Here is a 21166-nt window from a genome sequence, read left to right as displayed (position 1 = left end):
TGTAGATCTAAAATGTTGTTTTGCCACTGTCCCCCCTTGTGGTTGCTACAGGGTATGACAGATGGGAAATGACAATTGACGTTGAACTCTGTAATTGCTTTTAACAGCTGCCAATTACCTTTAAACTATAATGTGTTTACAGCTGACCTGCAGTTAAAGTCTGTTTCCTGACGTCTTTACTCCTCCTCTTCATCCTCATCATCCCGGGGTCTTTGATGTTATCCCGCATGGATTTGTGTTGCCTGGCAACCACTGTTAAAATAAGGAAGAATGTGCTAGGAGTTTACTGCAATATCATTTAAACTAGTGAGTCCTGTAGTGTATAAAGGTTAAAGACAGCTTTTTTTATGATGCATAAAGCTTGAAATTATTAGACAAAGTTCACTGAAACGTGTCTTCACTATTTAAGCGCTGAGGATAAACCCTTTTCATTAAAGACGGTTAGTTACAGCTAGCTAACTCAGGTTTTTACTGCCAATTTAAGGACAAACTAAGTTTTTAAAAATGGAAAACATTCAGAAATGTAAAGAATGGAGAGAACAGTGCTAAAAGAAAAAGGAGTGCATCAGCTTATCACAAAAAAGGATGAACTGCAGCCTCAGCTACATTCATTTGAGTCTATGTTTCAAAACCAGGTGGCCTTTGAAATTAATTTAAAGTAAAGAGAGACTGAACATATTCAAACCAAAAGAGAAAGGTGAGTGAACAATTCCTGCATTACAACACTTTTCATCCTTACCCTTTTATTGACACCTTATTTTTCTGTCCTTTAGATTATAAATTAATGTAATCCTTTTTTCATGTATTTACATGCTTGACATTAACTGAATAATATTTTCCAGCACTGTTTATTTATATAAATTGCTGTTTTGTCCTGACTACAGCTCCATCCTCCTCCATACAGAAAGCACACCTGTCCTTGAGTCAAGAAACGGTTAACAAATCACGTCATGCAGCCTTATTGTGTATTCCTGTCATGCCATGTGTGCGCGTATGTGTCTGTAGCATGTAGTGACGTCGCTCTGCATCACACTGAGTAGCAGAGCTGATGCTGAGGAGGAATATAGGACAACGGGAGGAGGAGGAGGAGAAGGAAGAGGAAGAGGAGGAGGTGAACACTGTGTGGAGCCATAAAGCTGCAGCAGACTGAGCTGCACCATCTGCATCCCTACACCAGGTATTTATTATTCTCTGAGTGTCATCGTAGCATGATGTGCTGTGTTTTGTTTTGTGCTTAATGTCTGCAGCAGAAAAATGTCAGAGGGAGAGAAGAAGAGAGGGGAAACGGTTTCATATGAGAGGACAAACACAAAGGAAGGTCACATAGAGGGAAGTCAGAGCTGCAGAGACAGAAATCAGCTGATAGTGCAGCAAGGAAAGTAACAAAGTAGATTTACTGTAGTAATCATATTCTTATCACTTTTGCTACTATATGGCATTCCTTCACTTTAGCTATTACTGTTTATTTGCTGGTCATTATGAGGTTTAAGTGTCCTCTTAAAAATAAAAGTAACATATAATGACCATGCTAATGCAGTACAACCTTCAGCCACTAGGGGCAGCAATCTTTTTTTGTCGCTATCCTCGATATAAGCTGGAATCCTGCTACAGAGTCCTGTAAAAGAAAGAAATTGGGATCTTGTGCATCAGAGTTATCTTGTGCAACTACGTAGTTATCTTCTGCTCGCAAGATATTATCTTGTGCAAACAAAGTAGCATATTACATTTTTTAATACAAGGCACATAAATTGTATGCATGTGATCATGTTTTTTGCACATTTTAACTGCAAGACAGCAACTTTTTTTGCAGAAGATGATAGCTTTTTACCCAGTGAAGATAATATATTACTGCTGATTCAATCATCTTGTGGGAAAAAGTTATTATATTATTAATTTTACTATTATACCTGAAATATTAGCTTCTCCTTACAGATAATTTCACAGATATTACTTTTCTTAAAAATGCAGTAAACTTGTTCTCAGAATATTTGTCCACATGCAATAACAGAGCTTTATTGTTAACCTCTAATTATTAAGATTTTTCCTTTGTACTGCATTATAATTGGCTAAAGCTGTCATGTTTATGGTGCAAAGCCAGAATCCATCGCAGCACTTGGGGATCATGGGTATTGCAGTGTAAAATAAAGGAAAGAGAATATAATTAAAACTGGTGATCAGACCATAAAAGTTGATTAAATTTTTTATCTTCCTGGAGTCCTGATCCTGGGTTTCTTTCTGCAGCCACACTAGTCAGTGACAGAAACTTTTACAGACATGATTAAAGACATAAATCATTTTCTAATCTAACAGAAAACTCTGCTTTAAGTCTGAATAATGTAAATCTAAATATTGTTTATCAGCCTCAGTATCGACCTGTGTGATGCAGCATTGGTGGAGATGTGTGTCGCAGTTCTTTCTCACATCCTCCCCCTCCCTCCCTCCACCCTCTGTCTCCCCTTAGTCTTCAGTTCAGCTGTCTCTGAGCTCCGGCAGGATGAAGGGACTGCAGCGGCTCAGCCTACCCGGAGCGTGACGACCCTCCACGGGCTGCGTCTGTCTCGTCCTCCCCCTCTTCTCCTCCCTCTGTGTGGAGCTGTGATCCTCCACCTCTCTGCAGCAGCGTCTCACCTCCATCAGCTGAAACATGGACGGACTCCGCCTGCCACCCCTCATAGAGGAGGTCCTTGATTCATCAGGTCAGTCTGCGTTTATGTCCTCAGTAATGAGTCCACAGAGGTTAATTAACAATTTTATGGCTTTACTGAGTGCGTATGCAGTAGCCCTTTGACAAGCAAAATGCTGCATTGGAGGCTTTTATTGTGAAAGTCTGTGCAGGAAACAAAGTCTGAAACTGAGTCTGAACGAGAACTTTACCTCTTTTGTAAAGATAACTTGATTAAATATAAAATAAGCACAGCAGAAGCGGAATTCCACTCAGCACCAAACCTCATTCAAAAAACTACTAATTTAAGTTGTTTACTCATCTCTGTTTAAAATGCAACCCTGTTAGTCATTAGTTCCCACGTTTTACACATCTGCATGATAATGTGATTAATTCAGCATCATTTTTGCCAGTTTATGTCATTAAATCATCTGTTTACAATACTAATAAAATCGTGGTAGAGAGCCAAGCCAATGTGAGACTGAGCTAGCTAAGCAGTAATCAAACTTTTGTACCAAACAGAATTAAATCAACATACAAGGACATGAAATGGAGACCATACAGTAACTAAGCAACAGTTGATTATCATATACACTGCAAAAAGTGGAATATGGACGTAGTCTTCGTGATGTCATCAGTCTGTTTTTGATAGGGAGTATTGAAGCATATTGTTGACGGACGCCATAATGGAATTTGTGACTCAAGAGGAGGGCTTTGAACCTCCCCACTAACGACTGTCTCTGATTGAAAAAACTTGTGATCTTACTATCTTCTTAAACTCGGAGTTAGAAAAAAAATAATCACCCCTTACAGTGCTTTTTTGCCCTAGTGTGTATGTGTTTTCTGGTTTTCCTGTAGCCAGCCTCTAGTGGACACTCAGTGAACTACAGTTTTTAGCACTTCCACTACATCGTTATATTATAATATCATACTGCTAATCCATCTAAAATTTAACTTTATCACTCTTTTAGCTATTATAAATTACTGGGGAAACTTGGCTATCGAGAGGATATACCTCTGTGTCCTGTCAAAATAAAAGCATCACAGATAACAGTTTTATGAGGACACTCTTCTCTGAAGGTTGAACATAAACCGGATTTATTAGACCCCTTAAAAATGTGGAAAATCACTGTGGGCGCAGCATGGTGAGGTTGATTGATTGTTACATCCCTACTAGGAAACAACAAGACTCCCACTGAGCTCTTATCAATGATTACACAGACAGACATCAAAACAAATCTGTGTTTCTACTCTGATGTAAAACCTGAATGGAATTAAAGCACTAGTGATATGATGTCTGATATGTTTGTGTTAAGGTGGATCTTTGTTGAACTTTCGGGCAGCAGTGAACCCAAACAGAAGGGCTCGGCTTTGTTGTTGTTTTTAAAGCTTTAGCGCTCCCTTGCTGTAACACAGCTGGAGCTGTGGTTGCATAAAGATCTTTCAGGTAAGCCTAAGGGTGTGAAGTAAGGATTCTGTCACTTGGAGTGTAGGCGCTGGTATACTTTGTTGGAGCTTTTTTAAGACTGTGACGTTTGCAGACTCAGTTTGCTCGGATTTACTGAGTTTGTATATTTCTGTCTGTGTAAATTTATCGAGGAATTCACCCTCCCTGCAGCTTTAGGCTCACTCTCTCTCTGTCTGTGTGTGTGTGTTGTTTTTTTGCGGATCAGACAGTCGGTGTGATCATCCAAATCTCAGGAACATTTGGCAGGCAGATGCTAGATTATTTTAATCATCACTTGAATCAGACATCAACCTGATAATGACTCAGCTGTGTTTGTAAACACAACATGTGGTGTTATCAGCTGCTTTAACCTGCCGTCATCAGATTTAAATTGCGAAAACATCTCACCTTCAAAACATCCAGGGGAACTAGTTTGTTAAATGTCTTTTTGTGAAGCACTACAAATAGCCTTGATGCTTTTATTCCACCTACGGATGGGGACAACATAAGCTGAGGGGAAGCTCTGTGACACCACGGTGACAAGTGAGTCATCAAACCAGGTCAGCTGTGATTGGACAGTAGCCTGGACAGATAATATTAACAACAATGATAATATATACTTAGTTAAAAAGGCTAATGATATTTCTTGTTGACTACTAAGATTTAAAATAATCCCACTGAGATTTTTTAAGTCATTTTGTGACCTCATGCTGGTTGCAAATAGAAACTAAAAATGCACAAAAAGGTGATTCTAACGACTTCTATGAGTGAGAGAAGCAGATGATTGCAGAAGAAGAGACGATGATGATATCAGGAGATGCTGATAATTGAATCATCACTTTGATGATGATGAGGATGATGTCACTGCTTGTTTCTGATTGGCTGCCTGCCATCAAACCAAAAGGGTCAATTAGGAGCAGAGCCGCAGAATGAGAGTGAGCAGCTTGTTTGGAGTCGGGAACATGATTGAAGAGATTTAAAGACACAACATTATGTTTTATCGTGTTTAAAAAATGAACATCTAGATAAAAAATTAAATGGAGGAAGGATAACATCTTGGACTCATTGAGGGTTATACATTTTGGTGCTCTTTAGGCATATAGTCTTTTGATTTTAGATTCTTAAGCAGAAATGTGTTGACATAATCCCAGAATGAAACTCCAAGCCAGCTTGTTAAAAAAGTCACACAAGAGTTCAGTGAGATCTTCATGAGATTTGCTCAATTTGTGACATCACAAGTTGGTGAATCTCCTTAAAGTGATACTCCAGGATGGAACAAGTTGGGTCCTATCACAAGGTTTAGGGCAGAAATTACCCCGACAGCAGTGTTTTTGTGCAGCAGAAGCCCAGGGCGCTCGCACCAAACACCCCCTCCCTGCCCCTCTGCTGGTTTCCTCTGCACTCAGACGGGGCCATATTTTACTTGACCACACAAATAAATGGACTCCCGCCAAAAAAATTTGATATCGATCTGCATTCACGCTTTATTTAGAGAATTTTCAGTGCATTACTTTCACACAAAAACACAGCTAAATAAGGCTCTAGTTCTCATTGTGTTGTAAAACGGCGCAACCTCTGCGGCAAAGCCACAGCTGGCTACGAGGCGCTCACCGCTTAGTGTATCAGTCCGCGCGGCATGCCAGATATAAACAAACGCAGGTAGTCTGCCAGGACGAAGAGACACGATCTTTTCAGTGGGAGTCCGTTTATTTGTGTTTTTGGTCAAGTAAAATATGGCCCCATCTGAGTGCAGAGGAAACTGGCAGAGGAGCAGGGAGGGGGTGTTTGGTGCGTGCGCCCTGGGCTTCTGCTGCACAAAAACACTGCTGTAGGGGTAACTTCTGCTCTAAACCTTGTGATAGGACCCAACTTGTTCAATCCCGGAGTATCACTTTAAGAGGGCAGATTCCTTATTCTTTCAAAAAGGGTAGCACAGCTTTGTGTTTTGCAACAGTGAAGGAGGCGTCTAGAATGCTGTGTTCTATAACACTATGGGAGGCCTTAAAGTGACATTTTAGATAGATATAAATCCACGTGTGACAATAAAGCAATAAAAAAATGAATGTAATGCGGAAAAAATCACTTTCTTTTGCACATTATTAGCATGCTAGCTGAGCTCTCTGAAGGCTCTACATGTGATTCAGGATATCTGACTTTTACCGTTAATCACTCACACATGCTGCTGTGTTTGATACCTGCTGCTAACAGGGGGAGGGGGATACAGACAGAGAGATGAGGAATGGGCAGGGATGATGAAGATGATGCTGGTGATGGGAAGGAGAGGGCAGGCCTATTTTTAGCCGCAGTCATGACGACAGACGTGATGAAGGTCGACAGCAGGAGGGACAGGGACAGGTTTTACTGCTGTGTTCACCAAGACACAAAGTTTAACATTTTAGATTTATGTTAGTGCAGCACTAAACCCGAGCCTGTCATCCTCATCACTTTGGTGTGTGACATTTCTGTGACATTTTCACCTCGTTGTCTTCATCACACTGAGTCAGAGCATCAGATGGGGTTTAAATCATCTTCACAGCATCAAGAAGGAACTAAAATAAAATGACAAGTGATGATCTGAAACAATCTGGGTGTTAATTGTGAGATTAAGATTTCAACAATTGTAGTCAGAAAATAACAACAGCATACATTAAACAAAACAAAACATGTGCTGGCATGAAATATGTGCAAGCTGCATCATAGTTGTAAAAAATAGTATTAAAGTCTGCAGTTATATTCAAAATAAAAGCCTTTCATTTAATTTTTTAATATGTGTTTTTCAGAGACTTACAAAATCAGAGGCAAATTATGACGTTTCGTGGACCATTTTTGAAGTATAAAGCAGTTTTATAAGTTTTCCCCACTTTGGCCACAAGGTGGAGCCATAGCAAATGTCTGCAGATCAACAACGATTTCAGCACTTTGGTTTACCTCACCCAGAGAAAAAGATATCAAGAGTTATTGCAAGAAACACCCAGCAGTTCAGCTATATGTCTCAAAAAGTGTAACAAGAACTACAAACATGCTTCCTCTTGTATCTCCTGATGTAAAATGTTGTGATTTTTGTAGCTTTAGGACCAAAACAAGACCTCTTTCTCTTTCTCTCTGTGCAGACGAGCTGTGCGAGCTGAAAGAGGAAAACAAACCCATCAAGTTAGGAGACACTCTGACAGCCAAAGAAAGGGAGTCCCTGGAGGAGAAGGAGGAGACAGTGGGAGACGGAGAGGAGAAGGAGGTGAAGGAGGAGAAGACTGAGGAGGAGCCAGGAGGTGGTGGTGAAGGAGGAGAAGAGAAGGATGAAGAGGAGGAGCTGGAGGAGCTGAGGGCTCAGGTGATTCAGCTGCTGCTGGAGCTGGAGGAGACCAGGGAGGTTTCCCAGAAACACGAGGAGAGCTTCCTGGAGATGCAGGGTCAGTGGCTTTTACTGCTAAATCACAAATGTTTGTTTCATCCAGGGTAAGAAAAAGGTTTTTTATTAAATCCACTAAAACTTCTCCTCCCCTGATCCAAGGTCTGTTGGAGGACGAGCGTTTGGCGAGCGCTCACCAGGCAGAGAGTTTCACCAGACAGATCCAGAGACTGCAGGGTACTCACAGATTTTATATTTTCTTGACAAACTTCTTCTAATTTTTATTTTTTTATTTTAACATAACTTGTCAACAATTTAAAATTACATAAACACAAATCTGTAATTTCAATAATTCTTTTGTATGGGTCAGAATTTTTAGATTTAAGTCAGAATATTCAGAAAAAAAAAAGTCAAATCCGAGAATTTACTGAGAAAAAAAAATAGTTTTGGAGGATGAACAGAGAGAGAACAACTGTTCTAAACTCATTTCTAATCTATTGATAACTTTATCATTTAAACTTCCTTTCGGATCTCTCTTCCAGCCCAGCTGAGGGCGGTGCAGGAGGAGATGGACAGTCTGGAGGAGGAGAAAGAGAGTGAACTTGAGGAGGCACAGGAGGAGCTGCGTGCGGCCCAGGAGGAGGTTCTGATGCTGCAGCAGGCGGCCGAGGAGGCGGCGGCTGAGCGGGAGAACGACATCGCCTCCCTGCAGGAGGAGCTGTGCAGGCTGAGAGCAGAGCTACAGCGTCTCCACGGCAGCACGCAGGAGTACGAGCTGGAGATCACCTCACTGAGAGCCGAGATCAACATGAAAAGCCAGAACACACACACACATGGTGAGAAACACACACACACATGGTGAGAAACACACACACACACACACACACACACACACGGTGAGAAACACACACAGACTCTGGAGTTGCCATTGTAGCTTTCGATGCTTATTGTGATGTTTGATGATGATTCTTTTTCTTCAGGTGATGTGAGTCAGCTGAAAGAGGAGTTTCTCTCCCTGAAAGATGAGCAACAATCTCTGTCCAACAAAAACAAAGAGCTGAGCAGCAAAGTGGAGCAACTGCAGCAGCAACGAGACACGTGAGTGGTCCAACCTGCTGTCAATCAACTAAGTCCTGAAGCTGACATCACTGTTTTCCTTAGTGTCAAAGTTATAGAAAACTCATGAATCAACCACATCTCTTCTGTAACTGCCGTCTCCAGGTGTGACGACGTGTACCTGGCAGTCAGAGGTGAGGGAGACACTAAGCCCACGCAGGAGGACCAGGTGAAGACAGACTCTTACATCACCTTGTCTCAGTCCGGTCCTGAGGATCGGGACTCAGTCCCTGAGGAGGTCTGCAGCTCAGAGCTAAGTGCCCTGAAGGATCAGCTGAAAGAAGCCGAGGAGACGGCTCAGAAAGTTCAGAGAGAGGTAACAGAGACGAGTGCTGCAGATCTGCCTTTAGACATCTAGATGTGATTTTTCTAGTGTTTTTATTCATTCCACAATTAGCTGAAAATATATTCACGCTAAGGCAGAACTGATTTTTCAGACCACGCATTCTGAGATTGTCAGAAATCCAAGATTCATTGGGGAAACAAGGTTTTTAGAGCTGTTTGCTTATTTCTTTGAATAGAAAATGGTATCTACATAAATATGCAAAAAGAAACACAGTTAGGCGAGTAAACATGTCAACTCGTGAATTAATAGGTATGACACCTTGTGAAAGTCTGGCATTGTCAGATTAACCTGCATCCGTAACAGTCCAATCAAACTCCATTCAAAAAACAAGTGATTTAAGACAGAAAGGTCTGTCTTGTTGCCTCATGGTCAGACCTGGTGAAAGCTGGATTCAGACTTTTCTTGAATCACCACCGTGCTGTAGTTAATTCGGCATCCTTTCTGCCTGTTTTTTTTGTCATTAAATCAGGTTTTCCTGCATCAGAAACAGCCCCACAAAACCAACAAACCCCATCTGAAAAACAACTACTTTAAGAATTCTGTCTTGTTGTCTCACAGTCTGACCTGAAAAAACCTGCATTCAGACTTTTTTTGTACCACCACCATGCTGTAATTAATTCAGCATCCTTTTAGTTTGCTTTTTCAATGCATATCAATTTGCTTAGCAGAAGCTTTTATCCAAAGCCACGTACAACACAAGCAAGGATCACCATTATTGTCAATAATATACAGACAATCATCATTAAGTGAAAAGGTATTTGTGAAAGAGCTGGTTCTTTACCTCTTTCTTAAAAGTGCTGAGGGACTCTACAGATCAAATGGAGTTTGCACTGCAAAAACTGAAATCTTGCCAAGTGTTTTTGTCTTATTTCAGTGAAAAATGTCTTTTTAGACTTAATATGAGCCACTATCACTTGACCAGTCCAGAAAAACGTCTTGTTTCAAGTTATTTAAAGACAAAAATTAGGTCTGAATTGCTTGTAATAAGTAAAAAACCTGCCTGTGGAGTAAGAGAAATGTGATTGTCAAGACTAGAATAATGTCTTAATATGAGTACATTTTTAAGCTGAATGCTGCTGAATGTTGCTCATATTAATTCAAAAAGATTTGTTTTTTTACTGTAAATGAGACAAAAACACTTGGTAAGATTTCAGTTTTTTTTGCAGATTTTGAGTTCATTCCACCACCAGGGGGCAACAGAGGGAAAGGGTCGATGCAGTGTCTTTGGATCCTGTTATAACAGTTGGATTAGACTCCTTTCACTGGACTCATTTTTGGCTTGTATGTTGTGATGTATTCAATATAGTGAAACTGAGACTTGTGTTCAACCTGCGTAAATGTACACAATGATATCACTATAAAAACAGCAGTAACTGAAAGTGAAAAGTCTGACTGGTTTTGGTCTCAACTCAACACAACATACTGACACTGTTTTTCTCCCAACCTGTTCTTCTCTCCGCAGTGTGACGGTCTGAAAGGCGAGCTGGTGGAGCTCCAGCAGATGTACGACAGCAGCCAGCGGGAGCGATCGGCGCTTGAGCAGGAGCTGCAGCGCTGCAAAGCGGAGCTTCAGAAACTCGTGGGAAAGAAGTCACAGGTGAGGGGTCAAAGGTCGACCGCTCAGGTGCTTTAACTACGAGCATCAGTACATCAATCCTCATGCTCTAGAGTCTGTTTTAATGCATGGACTGACTTAATCCTGTTGGTTCCTTAGCGCTACTTTGAGTTTCAGTGCTTAAAAAGAAAACACTGCTCATATAAAAAATTGGGATTTCTCCAAAGTGAAAGCTTAAAGTGAACGTTTAAGAAAAGGAAACATCAAGGTAAGTGTAGAGGAGAATACACAGGAAAGACTCTGTACCTGCTCTAAGTCCAGTTCCTCCATGAAGTGTGTCCGTCTGTGATGTGTGCATGTGACTCGACGGAGGCTCGTTGGAAAGTCTCTGGATGCTTCATATGTCTTTTGATTTCTGGTTTGCTGTTTCTGCAGCGCTCTGGTCATGTTGCTGATATTTGAGCCTTTTGTTGTGAGCTTCTTTTGAACATCTGTGGCTTCTGGGCAGTTTGTTGTCATCAAAGCAGTCATCTGTCTGTTTGTACTTCTGCTCAACCCAACACACCCTCAGTGTAGCCTGGTGGTTTTTCAAAGCTCTGTTCAACTCCCCAATGACTAGAAAGCACTGAAGTGTACTGACAGCCGTGTTCCTACCAGTTAAAAACCCACATAGCTGGATCAGAAACATGCAATCTGATGAGACTACAGACCACACTGCCCTCTTGTGTATGCCGAGGAGTATTGCAGAGTGACAAGGACACATGGACACTGAAGTATGTAGTGACTGCGTCTGCCAATACCGTGTGGGGATAACTCAGAAGTATAAACCAGGCTCAAGGCCCACGCAGCACTCTGGAACCCAGCATTCTTGAAGCCTCCTCCACTGTTGCCACTCAAAAAAAGTGTTTCTCGTCTTGGAGTTACAAATTCCCTCCTCTTTAATGAGTTTTACCAACTGTTGATGTCAATATTTAAACAAACCTCATGTCCTACTTGCTGAATTTAGGCATGGGTTTTTTGGGTTGGTTGAGAGCAGCTTGTTGACTCATCCTGGGATCACACCGACATAAACTCACCCTGTGATCTGAATCTTTGCTCGTGTTTAGACTCTGATTTCATAGAATCGAATAGAAAAATTATCCCCAAGGGGAAATTCAGGAGGAGTCACAGCAGCAATCAAGAAAACAAAAGTAAGAAAGTGTATAGAAAGTGCAAAAAACTCCATAAGAAAATAGATGATGACAGCTTGTCCATCATTGTCCAATCAGCCAGCCTCCACCTCCACAGGGTCCAGGACTGAGCTTCTTCAGCAGTCTGTTCAGTCTCTGTCTCCTGGATCCTGTCTGCTCACAGCAGATGAAGTTCTTCCAATGTGGCGTTGGTGTCTTAGCCCCGTTAGCCATGTCTGTGACTAGCATGATGCTACTCTGCCTTCTGGTATTCCCTCTTTTGCTGGGTTAGCACGGCTAGCTTGTCCATCTTATTGGAGATAGATCTTATGTTCCCAATAACGATGGATGGGAGGACAGGTCGAAGTCGTCACTTCTTAGCTCACACCTGAGAACCAGCCAGTCATCCTCACCTCCTTCTCCTCACCTTGTGGGAAACATCCGGCCTTGCACCAGTTAGCATTGATATGCTACAGGCTGCTAACAGCTGATTTCACATGTAAACAATGCGGCCATGGCTCCAGACAAACACAGGAGCAAAAAAAGTAAAATATCACAGACAAAACCAGTTTGGTGTCCATGACCAACAAATATACCAAACAAAGTAATAACCAACCCCAAATACAAAGATGATGAAAAAGAGGGGCAAAAATAACAAGAAGCAGACAAAGAGAGAGCTGCTGTAACAGGCAGCTAAAAAAAACCCATCATACCACCTGGCTAACTCTCATCAATTAGGTTTTGACTCACAAGAGGACTCAGGATTTGAAACCTTTGGATTTCTTTTTGCAGCTAACCGTGGTGCTGGGTCGTCTTGACCTGGGACTTGAAACCTTACCCACAGTTTGGAGCCTGAGTGTGGACCATTGATAGAAGACTTGGCTTTTTGGTGTTTTCCTTTGTCTACATATTGGACTGACTTCTGTTCCTGTCCTTGCTTATGACTTGGTTTGTGAGAACTTGTTTTAGGAACTATTTGATCTTGATTTTGGACCGTCCACTCTGTCACAGGTTGACTTGAGGCTGGAGTATCCAATCTGAGGAAAACAAATCTGGATATTTAAGTGTTAAAAGTGTAGTAATGAGAAAGATTGACCTCTACTGGTCTCCACTGCATCATCCATTACACTCTTTCACTTCTGCCTACCCACAATTCATTGCTGCTGATGCTTCTGAATTGATTGTAAAGGCAGCACATTCTAATGTTGCCAAAGATTTGTTAAAGACAAGCTGAGACTGTTTTCTAACTCTAAGGGTTACAAAAAGCTCTCCGTCTTGTCTTTAACCATCTTTGATATCGTCCTTTCACCGCCTGCTCTTTCTGTTTCATCCTTTTCCTTTATCATCATCTGTTGATCTGATCCCCGTTCCTCAAACTCCACACAATAAACTTAATCAAATTCTGTGTAAATTTGATGCTTATTGCTGCACAGCCTGCCCTCCGTTCAACCTGCTTCTCTACTTTCTATTTTTTAATTATTTTTTGCCTGCTCGTCCCCACTCGCCTCTTCCTGATACGCACCGATTTTATTACTCTGATTATTTTATGCTTTTTTTTCCTCTCACCACACCCCTCTCTCCATCTCTCCCCGACACTCCCACCCTTTGTCTTTTCCCCAGAACTGCACTCGTCCGTGTGAGCCCCCTGTTCTCTCCATCCCCTTCATAGGAATGATTGTAATAGTGGCCTTGATTTGGTGCTGGTGGGAGGAGCTGGCGTCCTAGAAGGGACCAGGTATGGCCACGCCCACGCCACATACAGCAATATGCTTTGTATGGAAGTGATTCCTGGCCTGGGGCTGGAAATTTTTTTCCTCAATTCTTTCTTTATTTCCTCAAAAATGTTGAAATTTTACATCTTCAGTTGAATTCCTGAGACGTACTTGTGCAGTTTGAACTAACATGCTTTGAGAAATGGTAATTTTCAACAATTATTTACTGTTGAAATTCAACTTTTGAACATGTTTGCATCCACATTGCACATTTTAAAATTTCTATATTTGGAGGAATCTGAAAATTGAATTTTTAACGCCAATGCTAACTAGGGATGGGTACCTTTCACATTTGAAACGATACGGTACTGATGCCCGATACCTGGCAATCGGTCCCAGTACTCAACGGTATCACTTTTCGGTACTTTTTTGTGTTTATGTAGTAAAAAAATATTAATTTGTTTAATAATGAAATATTTCATTTTTCAATTTAATATAATTATTCTACAATATTTAACCTTGCAATGCTGTGTTCATGTCCAGCATGGAAAAGCACCTACTCTTCCACTCCCTCACAGTCACAAAGATGCATTTAGGTACCTAAATATGGTACCTTTTGGTTTTACGTGAATCGGTACCCGGTACTTTTGACAGAATTCGGTCGGTACCTATAAAAGTACCTAATTCGGTACCCATCCCTTATGCTAACTCGCCACCAGCCTTCTGTTCCTCCTTTTTTTGTGCATCATGACACAAAAACTGGGGGTGGGAGAAAAAATTCGAAAATTGATATATTGAGGATTTTTTGAAAATATCAAAATCATGATTCTTTGGCTAGAAAATCTTTTTTTTTTTATTCAAATCCTTAATTTCTGTCTGTGTTCATAAACTTGATTGAAAAAAAAATTCCACTTTTCTCCAGCAGAGGGTGAAATGTTTCTCTCTGACTCACATGATGTGCATTTTATGGGAAAATATGGCTCCTGATATAGTCCGTAGACATCATCATCATCATTTAACTTTTTCACATGGTCTGGTTTAAAAAACAAACAAACTAAACATTGAAGAATTTTCAGAAATTGTAATAGAATTGAATCGCGAGAATAGCATATTGTCCCAGCCCTAACAAAAACATGAACAAGATGCATGGGACACTAACAAAACTGCTTCACATTGTTCATACTCAACAAAAACCAAGAAATGAAGACAATGCAGATAAAAATCTACAGCTTTTCCAAGGTTTAATGTTCAAACACTGAGCTGAGATCAGCCTGACATGTTAGACCCATTCAGCTCAGATCTTTTTGCTCCTTTCTGTTTTCTGTAGTGGTGGTTTGAGGAGTGAGTGGGACTGACAGTGTGACTCGGTCAGGAGGTTTTTGCGGTGTGTGTGTGTGTGTGTGTGTGTGTGTGTGTGTGTGTGTGTGTGTGTGTGTGTGTGTGTGTGTGTGTGTGTGTAATAGAGGTCAGGTTGCTGTCAGTTCAGTCATCACTGAAGTTCAGGGAGTGAAGGGATCCCTTTACAGAGTTTCTGCCAGCATGACATCACTGTTTAAATCTTTCTCACTCACACGTAGCACAGACAACACTTTAGCACAACACTATAATAAAACCAGCTTTGTATGGAAGCCTGCAAGTGCCAGAAGTCACTTTAAATGCATAAAAACAAAGAGGGTGGATCTCATATGTTTTGGCTTTATCTTCAAATATATTAACCAGAATAAAGAGAGGAAATTAAATATAATAAACCAGAACAAAGAACGTTAAAATATAGATAACATTAAAAAATGAATGGTTTATAGAAGAAAAGAGCCGAAACCAAGTCTTACTGGACTTTGAGGTCTCCTTGAGATATCCTGATACTTGACCGAGACCTTCTTGAATTCCACTTCGTAGTATTATAAAGAACAAAGCAGCCGTGAGCATCACCGAGTCACCGCCATGCTTCACTTCTTATTCACACATGCTTCATTCTTCCTCCTCCAGACAAACTTCTGAGTCATTAGCACAAGTACTAAGGACTTCAGTGTTTTTTGGTATTTTTTGTGTCTGTTTTCTTGTTTTTGAGAGGCAATGAGCTCTTCGCTTAACTTTTCAGTCAATTTTCTTGACTTAACCGTAGTCATGCAGTCAAACATCACCACTCCATTTAAAGACTGAATGATTTTGAGACTGCAGTTGTCATTTAAAAAGGCATTTTGTGTTAAAAGAGTACAGAAAAACCTCATGTAAATATTTTTTACGATGAGCTACTGTAAAAATGTTTTATTAGACAGGCTGTACAAGCGCGCTACGCTACTTTTTTGACTCGTTGCTTCAGTTGACTGAGGTTAAGAAGTGCTACTCTATGAGACAGATGTTGGCACTGTTTTGACATAACTTATACAAAGTTTCATGCATTTTTTTTCCTTTTTACTTAATGTTATGTATAATCGCCACTTGTTGGTTTGAAAGAGCTGTGGATGCTGCCTTATGAGATAGATGTGTTTATGTACTTTTCAGAACCGTCTATGAACAGTTTCCCCTAAAGTCGAACATGTTATTGAGTAAATGATTTGTTTTTGTGAATTGTAACTTTGTTTGCAGGTTTATTTTTCTTTGGTTTTCTCTCCTCTGTTCTACCCTCTGACATCACTTCCTGTCTCCACAGCAGACTGAACCTGAAGGATGGAACCTGGCGGTGGCAGCGGTGGCCGTGGCAGCTATTGCAGTTCTGGTGGTCCCCAGCTTTACCCGGGCCTGAGGACAGAACAAGGAGCGACCTTCCTGGAGAGCGTGGGATTGTGGGATATCCTTCACCCATCAGCGTGCTGCCTTTATACATGTTGCTGTCCTGACGTCTGCTTTTAGCATCACTCTGTTGACACAGACAGGACGCTTTTACCTGAAGGACTCAGGCGTCAGTGAGTGAACAAGGGGAGAAGCAATAAGATTATAAAGAATACACGACGTCATCGACACAGACTTTAACTCTTCCTGCAGGTCGTTATTAAAGCAGAGAACTGCCGGTTGATTTATTGATCCCCTTTGAGGTTTTCAAACATCCACCATCATGATTCAGAGTCTGTCAAATCTCGTCCTGATTGGATTAAAGCTCGCAGATCAAATCATGAAAACTGAATGGAAGAAAAAAAAGAGCTATTAAATTTGAAAAGATCTGGCAACTTTTTTTTCTAAATCCTGATCAAAACAGAGGGTGGATTCAGGATTTAGACTAAACATGATGGAACCTTTTAACTTGTCCATTTATTACACGTTTTTACAGCAATGTTGATTTTTAAGACATTTTATTTAATTAATTAATCTTTGCAGAGCAGACAAGAAAAGATCACACCCTCATATATCATATAACATTCCACCAAATAAAATCAACCTAGAAATGAAATTATTAAGTCTACAGCAACTCTGAGAATCTCTTTGTTTGTGTGGATTTTGGCGCCCCCTGTGGACAAAATATGTAGCATGTTGTCCCCTTTGGACTCCAATTCCAGATTTGTCTTAGCTAGAAAAGCTTTTTTTTGTTAACACCAAAATTCAAAAACCATAGGGACATTGAACACAACACAGCGCGTCATAATGATACCCTGACTTTTCAATACCAGCTGATGACTTTCTGTTGCCTGTCGATGGTTCCAGTTGTTGAATTATTTGCCTTATTTTCCTGACGTGGATTTAAAGAATAATTTGCACTCGCTGAGTTAAAGTCATGAACAGTAGCAGTAAAACTTTGTTGAATTGTATTTATTATCTTGCTTCCATGTGTTTGTTCAAACATGACTATCTATAAAACTAACAAAGAAGATTGCTTTGTAGCATGAAAAACAGGTCATTACAGAAAAAGTAGTGACCGGTATTTACCTTCCTATCCCTTTACAGAATGGTTCAGATTTTCTGTACTTATATCTTCATGGTACCAAACAATTGTATATACATCTATAGAAAACTCACAGCACTTTTTCTTATCTGAAGTATTTACTGGAGCTGTATCACTTAAATAAGAGATTATTTATGTCGACTGATTTCACTGTGCCAGTTTTCAGCTTGGATTGTGCCAGGGATGATTTTAGATAATTTTGCACAGCAGAGAAAAGCAGGTGATTTAAAGAAGATGTTATTTATTTTATACAAGTATTTCTTTATTTAACTGGGGAGTTTTATTAATTTAGGGGGTTGTTTTGGTGGGAATTTACATGTAATGTATGCAGATGATGTTCTAAGTTCTGAAAGATGAAAAAACGGATGGAAAAGTACAGCTTTCAATCAATCAAAAATGATAATTGTTTGGATCAAAATAGTTAATTTTTGTAGTGACAAATGATCGAAACACTTTGAAAAGTAATGGAAATTGTTTACTCCACAGTAAAGGCATAAAAGTGAGCAATGATTTGGAACAGAAGAGGACCGAGAAAAGCGCCCTGTGGGACTCCTTTACTCAAATGAACAATTTTAGCATGAGTTGAACTAAAATACAGACAAACATTTATAGATCAGGTCATAACTATCTTTATTCATGCCTTTTTTAAAGGCTAAATCACTCAAAGATGCCTCAGATACAACTTTCTTTTCATTTGTTTTGTACCATAATCAAAATGCTTTAAAAAGTTTTTTTAATAAGTATTAAATGCACATTGTTTCAGATTGAAATAAATCCTAATAGAACCCTGATCCATGTTTACATTTAAGTGGTGACCAAACAATCATTAAAAATATAATCAGATGTTAAAATTACTGTAATTCAGTTATGGTTGGAAGTAGTATCTGTTAGTTTTTATTCGTAATGATGCACGTGAACTCGACCAAATATCATTTTTATTCACAAACATTCCACTCTTATTCCAGACACTGACCTGATTACACTGTTAAACATGTAAACATGTGAATACATAAACTTCCCCTGCTTGCCGTGCTTAGTAAGAACGTGGATTATATCTGAACTGTGATTAACTGTTTACGCAGATGATGTCGCATCAACACAACAGCAGACTTTAAGATTTTAAACCAAAACAAAATCATATTAGATATATTTATTTAGTATGTAAAAAAGTATAAGATTTAAATATATTGTGATTAATATCAGGTCACTGATGCATGTCATACAGATCATTATGTAGATTTTGCATGAACATACGACAGTTTGGTTGAATTTTAGTGGTGGACATTCAGACTAACAGATCCTGTATATAAAATATTAGGTTTTGTACAGCTGTGTAGTAGTTTGGTTAAAGATGTAGCTGCTAATATTTATCCATAGGTTTTTGTGATACCAAATTAAAACCCATTTTACATCTGGAATGTTTCTAAGTTTTGGAAAAAGGAAGAACTTGAAAGCCACCAAAATAAAATAATTAATTCAAAACTACAAGATTTGGGTTTGGGTCGAAAGTTTGACTCATATCTTCAAGTACAAGGAAAATAATCAACCAAAACCTGTTTCCTTGTCAATCAAAGATCATGGAAACTACATTTTTTGATTTTGGTGAAGCTGTATTATACGATAGATACTAACACTTAAGTACTAACTCTAAATTTGATGTCAGTTTTAAATCATCCTCATTTTCTAGCATGGTCTTTGTGACTTTCTTTGAGTGTTATTGTGTCTTTTTAATTAGTTATACTTTCGTGGCATATCTGGACTTCCGTGACTTGGGTAACTCCAGTTTACCATAATCTGTAATGTCCTGTGAACTTTTGACTTGTGTTTTGATATGAATTTTTGGACGAAAAATGATTTTTTTTGTCTTTTCTCTGACAGAACACATCAGTGTAATCTGTAAAATGTTGAAACTGTGAACAGTAGTGCAAAAAGTGAGAAATGTATTGTACTAGCTAGTAAGAGTGTATATTAGCAAGTTCTTATATTTTTTCAAACTTACTAAATTTCTTCCTGGATAGTGCATGCTAATATAAATCAATTAATTTCCAACAAACTTTTTAAAAGTTATTTTCATTTTTTTGTTCCGTTATGTAAAATTGAGGATTTATGGTTGGTGCTTGATACGTTCAGAGGATCATTTCTCCATTCAGCTGATTGGACTGTTGATTGTGCTGTTGTTGTGCAATACTTGCAGAATTACGTAGCATTAGAAATAGAGCATGGGGGTAAGTTTGTAATTGGTGTAATGATGTGTACCAGCAGGTATTTGACGTACTGTTATCTGTTTTTAAAGTAGCTAATGGAGGATACCATTTTACGCAGAAGTGGCAGAATATTAGTTAATTTTTGAAATCCTCTTAATTCACGGTGATGTCATGGGAAGTTAATTCTTAGCAGTGTCGGGACAAACATTAGCTCGCTGTAGACTGCTCAGTGTTGCATGTTAGATTTAGAGAAGTAGACGATTTGCACGAATGTAGATGAGTAGATTCAGGTGTCAGCTGTAGAGTTAGACTATGCTCAGCGAATATGACAGTGTTAGCATGAGCACTGTGATCTGTTTCTTCCATCAGACTGCTTCATCGCTGTTTTTATCGTTACAGGCTGTAATAGAGTTAATGTTAAATGATGTTTCAACATCTTTGATTGTCTGTAATCTTCAGAGATAGATATCAGTTTCATCTTGGCTGTTTTCACTCATAAAACATGTGATTAGCTTAGCTTGGAACGTAGACAGGAGGTATGCTAACCAAGGTGATGCTAGCTACATTGAAATGATTAAATAAGAAGTGTTGTATTTGTAGGTAGCTGGTGTAGCCTTTATCTTATGAAGTTAGTTTTTTTGTGCAAATAGCTACTGTTTTTGTAAGCGTAGCTATGCTATAACATATGTTTATATAATTTATATTTTTAGTGTAGCCTTAACTTAACAAAGTTAGCAAAGTAAATTAGTTTTATTGTACATGTTTTGTCTGGTTAAATTCTTTCTAGTAATTGTGTTTAGCTTAGCTTAGTGTTCACAGTTAGCAAAGTTCAACTTTATAATAGCATGAAGCTAGAGTAGGAGAAATCGATATCCTAGCTTAATCAGTAGAAGCAAATAGTTAGTATTGTTTCATCAAGGCCAGCAGTTTCCCTCCTGTTTCTTGTGCTAAGCTAGGCTAATTATGAACTGAGCCAAACTCTATAAAGGACACAGAGATGAAACTGATACTTATGTGACGAATCAGCCTCTGGAGAACAAAACCAGATATCATGATGGCTTGAGAAATCATCAGACAGTTCTTTAACCTTTCTTAGTACTGTTCTGCTTGGTTCAGTTATGGCTGCTTTTCTGTGACTTGTGTATTTGCTGGAACACTGTGTTAGTCTCTGTCAGGTATCAGGTGTGCTGCTTTTAGTTAGATGTATTAACTCTGCGTCGCAGTGAGCCTGCATGTTGTCCTTGTGCTGCTGTTTGTTCAGCTTGTTTTGATCTTTTATGTGTGTTTCTGCTCTCTGACTGTAAAGGACTGAACACTTGGCTGTCTTTTGAATGTTTCTGTAAATTTTCAACGTCTGAAGAAGCGTTTATTTTTTGTGATGATTTTGTTAAGAGCCTGTACATTTTGTAAATGAACAGACAATAAAAAATAGATTATCCTTGAGTTGATGTCCTTCAGAGTCATTGGAGTGTTGAGGTTTTACCTCATTGTATTAGGTGAAGCTGCCTCCTCTTTGTAATGTCATGTCATGTTATGTTATGTTTATGTTGTTTTCCATAACATCATTCCATTTTCCATCACATTAGATCATTTTAAGAAATCATGTGCCAAGTTGAGTTTTGTTGCATTTAGCAATTTTGATTGTGGAACCGTGCTATGTAATGTTAATTACACTTTCAAATGTTATGTAACTTGATGTTAAATAATGTTAAGTTAAGGTATATTGCTATATCTT

The 21166-nt window shown here is 39.3% G+C and overlaps 1 protein-coding gene across 4 annotated transcripts; it reads left to right on the top strand.

The window, feature by feature from the left end:
* Window positions 1-1018: 1018 nt before the first annotated feature.
* Window positions 1019-20850, top strand: LOC141810490 (uncharacterized). Of its 4 annotated transcripts, none has more exons than XM_074698099.1 (10): window positions 1019-1177; window positions 2462-2696; window positions 7220-7516; window positions 7618-7692; window positions 7998-8291; window positions 8436-8553; window positions 8677-8887; window positions 10380-10514; window positions 13262-13376; window positions 16007-20850. In XM_074698099.1, the coding sequence occupies exons 2-9, from the start codon at window positions 2645-2647 to the stop codon at window positions 13364-13366; spliced, it is 1287 nt and encodes a 428-aa protein (XP_074554200.1). In that variant the 5' UTR covers window positions 1019-1177; window positions 2462-2644; the 3' UTR covers window positions 13367-13376; window positions 16007-20850. The 4 variants fall into 4 exon arrangements, with proteins under 4 accessions (XP_074554200.1, XP_074554199.1, XP_074554202.1 ...); XM_074698098.1 differs by having other exon boundaries at window positions 16004-20849; XM_074698101.1 differs by lacking the exon at window positions 13262-13376 and having other exon boundaries at window positions 16007-20849.
* Window positions 20851-21166: the final 316 nt, after the last annotated feature.

The sequence above is a fragment of the Halichoeres trimaculatus genome, unplaced genomic scaffold (assembly GCF_033239565.1).
Source record: "Halichoeres trimaculatus isolate MK-OKI-2021-1 unplaced genomic scaffold, fHalTri1.1 fHalTri1_scaffold_21, whole genome shotgun sequence".
Classification (NCBI taxonomy): domain Eukaryota; kingdom Metazoa; phylum Chordata; class Actinopteri; order Labriformes; family Labridae; genus Halichoeres; species Halichoeres trimaculatus.
This window is presented reverse-complemented; position numbering and strand designations above follow the sequence as displayed.

What these genes read in the sequence shown, in the direction of transcription:
- LOC141810490 (XM_074698099.1), top strand. Translation starts at nt 2,645, where the DNA reads ATGGACGGACTCCGCCTGCCACCCCTCATAGAGGAGGTCCTTGATTCA. An exon ending in GAGCTTCCTGGAGATGCAGG is followed by an intron (nt 7,517 to 7,617) that starts GTCAGTGGCTTT and finishes CCCTGATCCAAG; the next exon opens with GTCTGTTGGAGGACGAGCGT. An exon ending in CTCAGAAAGTTCAGAGAGAG is followed by an intron (nt 8,888 to 10,379) that starts GTAACAGAGACG and finishes TTCTCTCCGCAG; the next exon opens with TGTGACGGTCTGAAAGGCGA.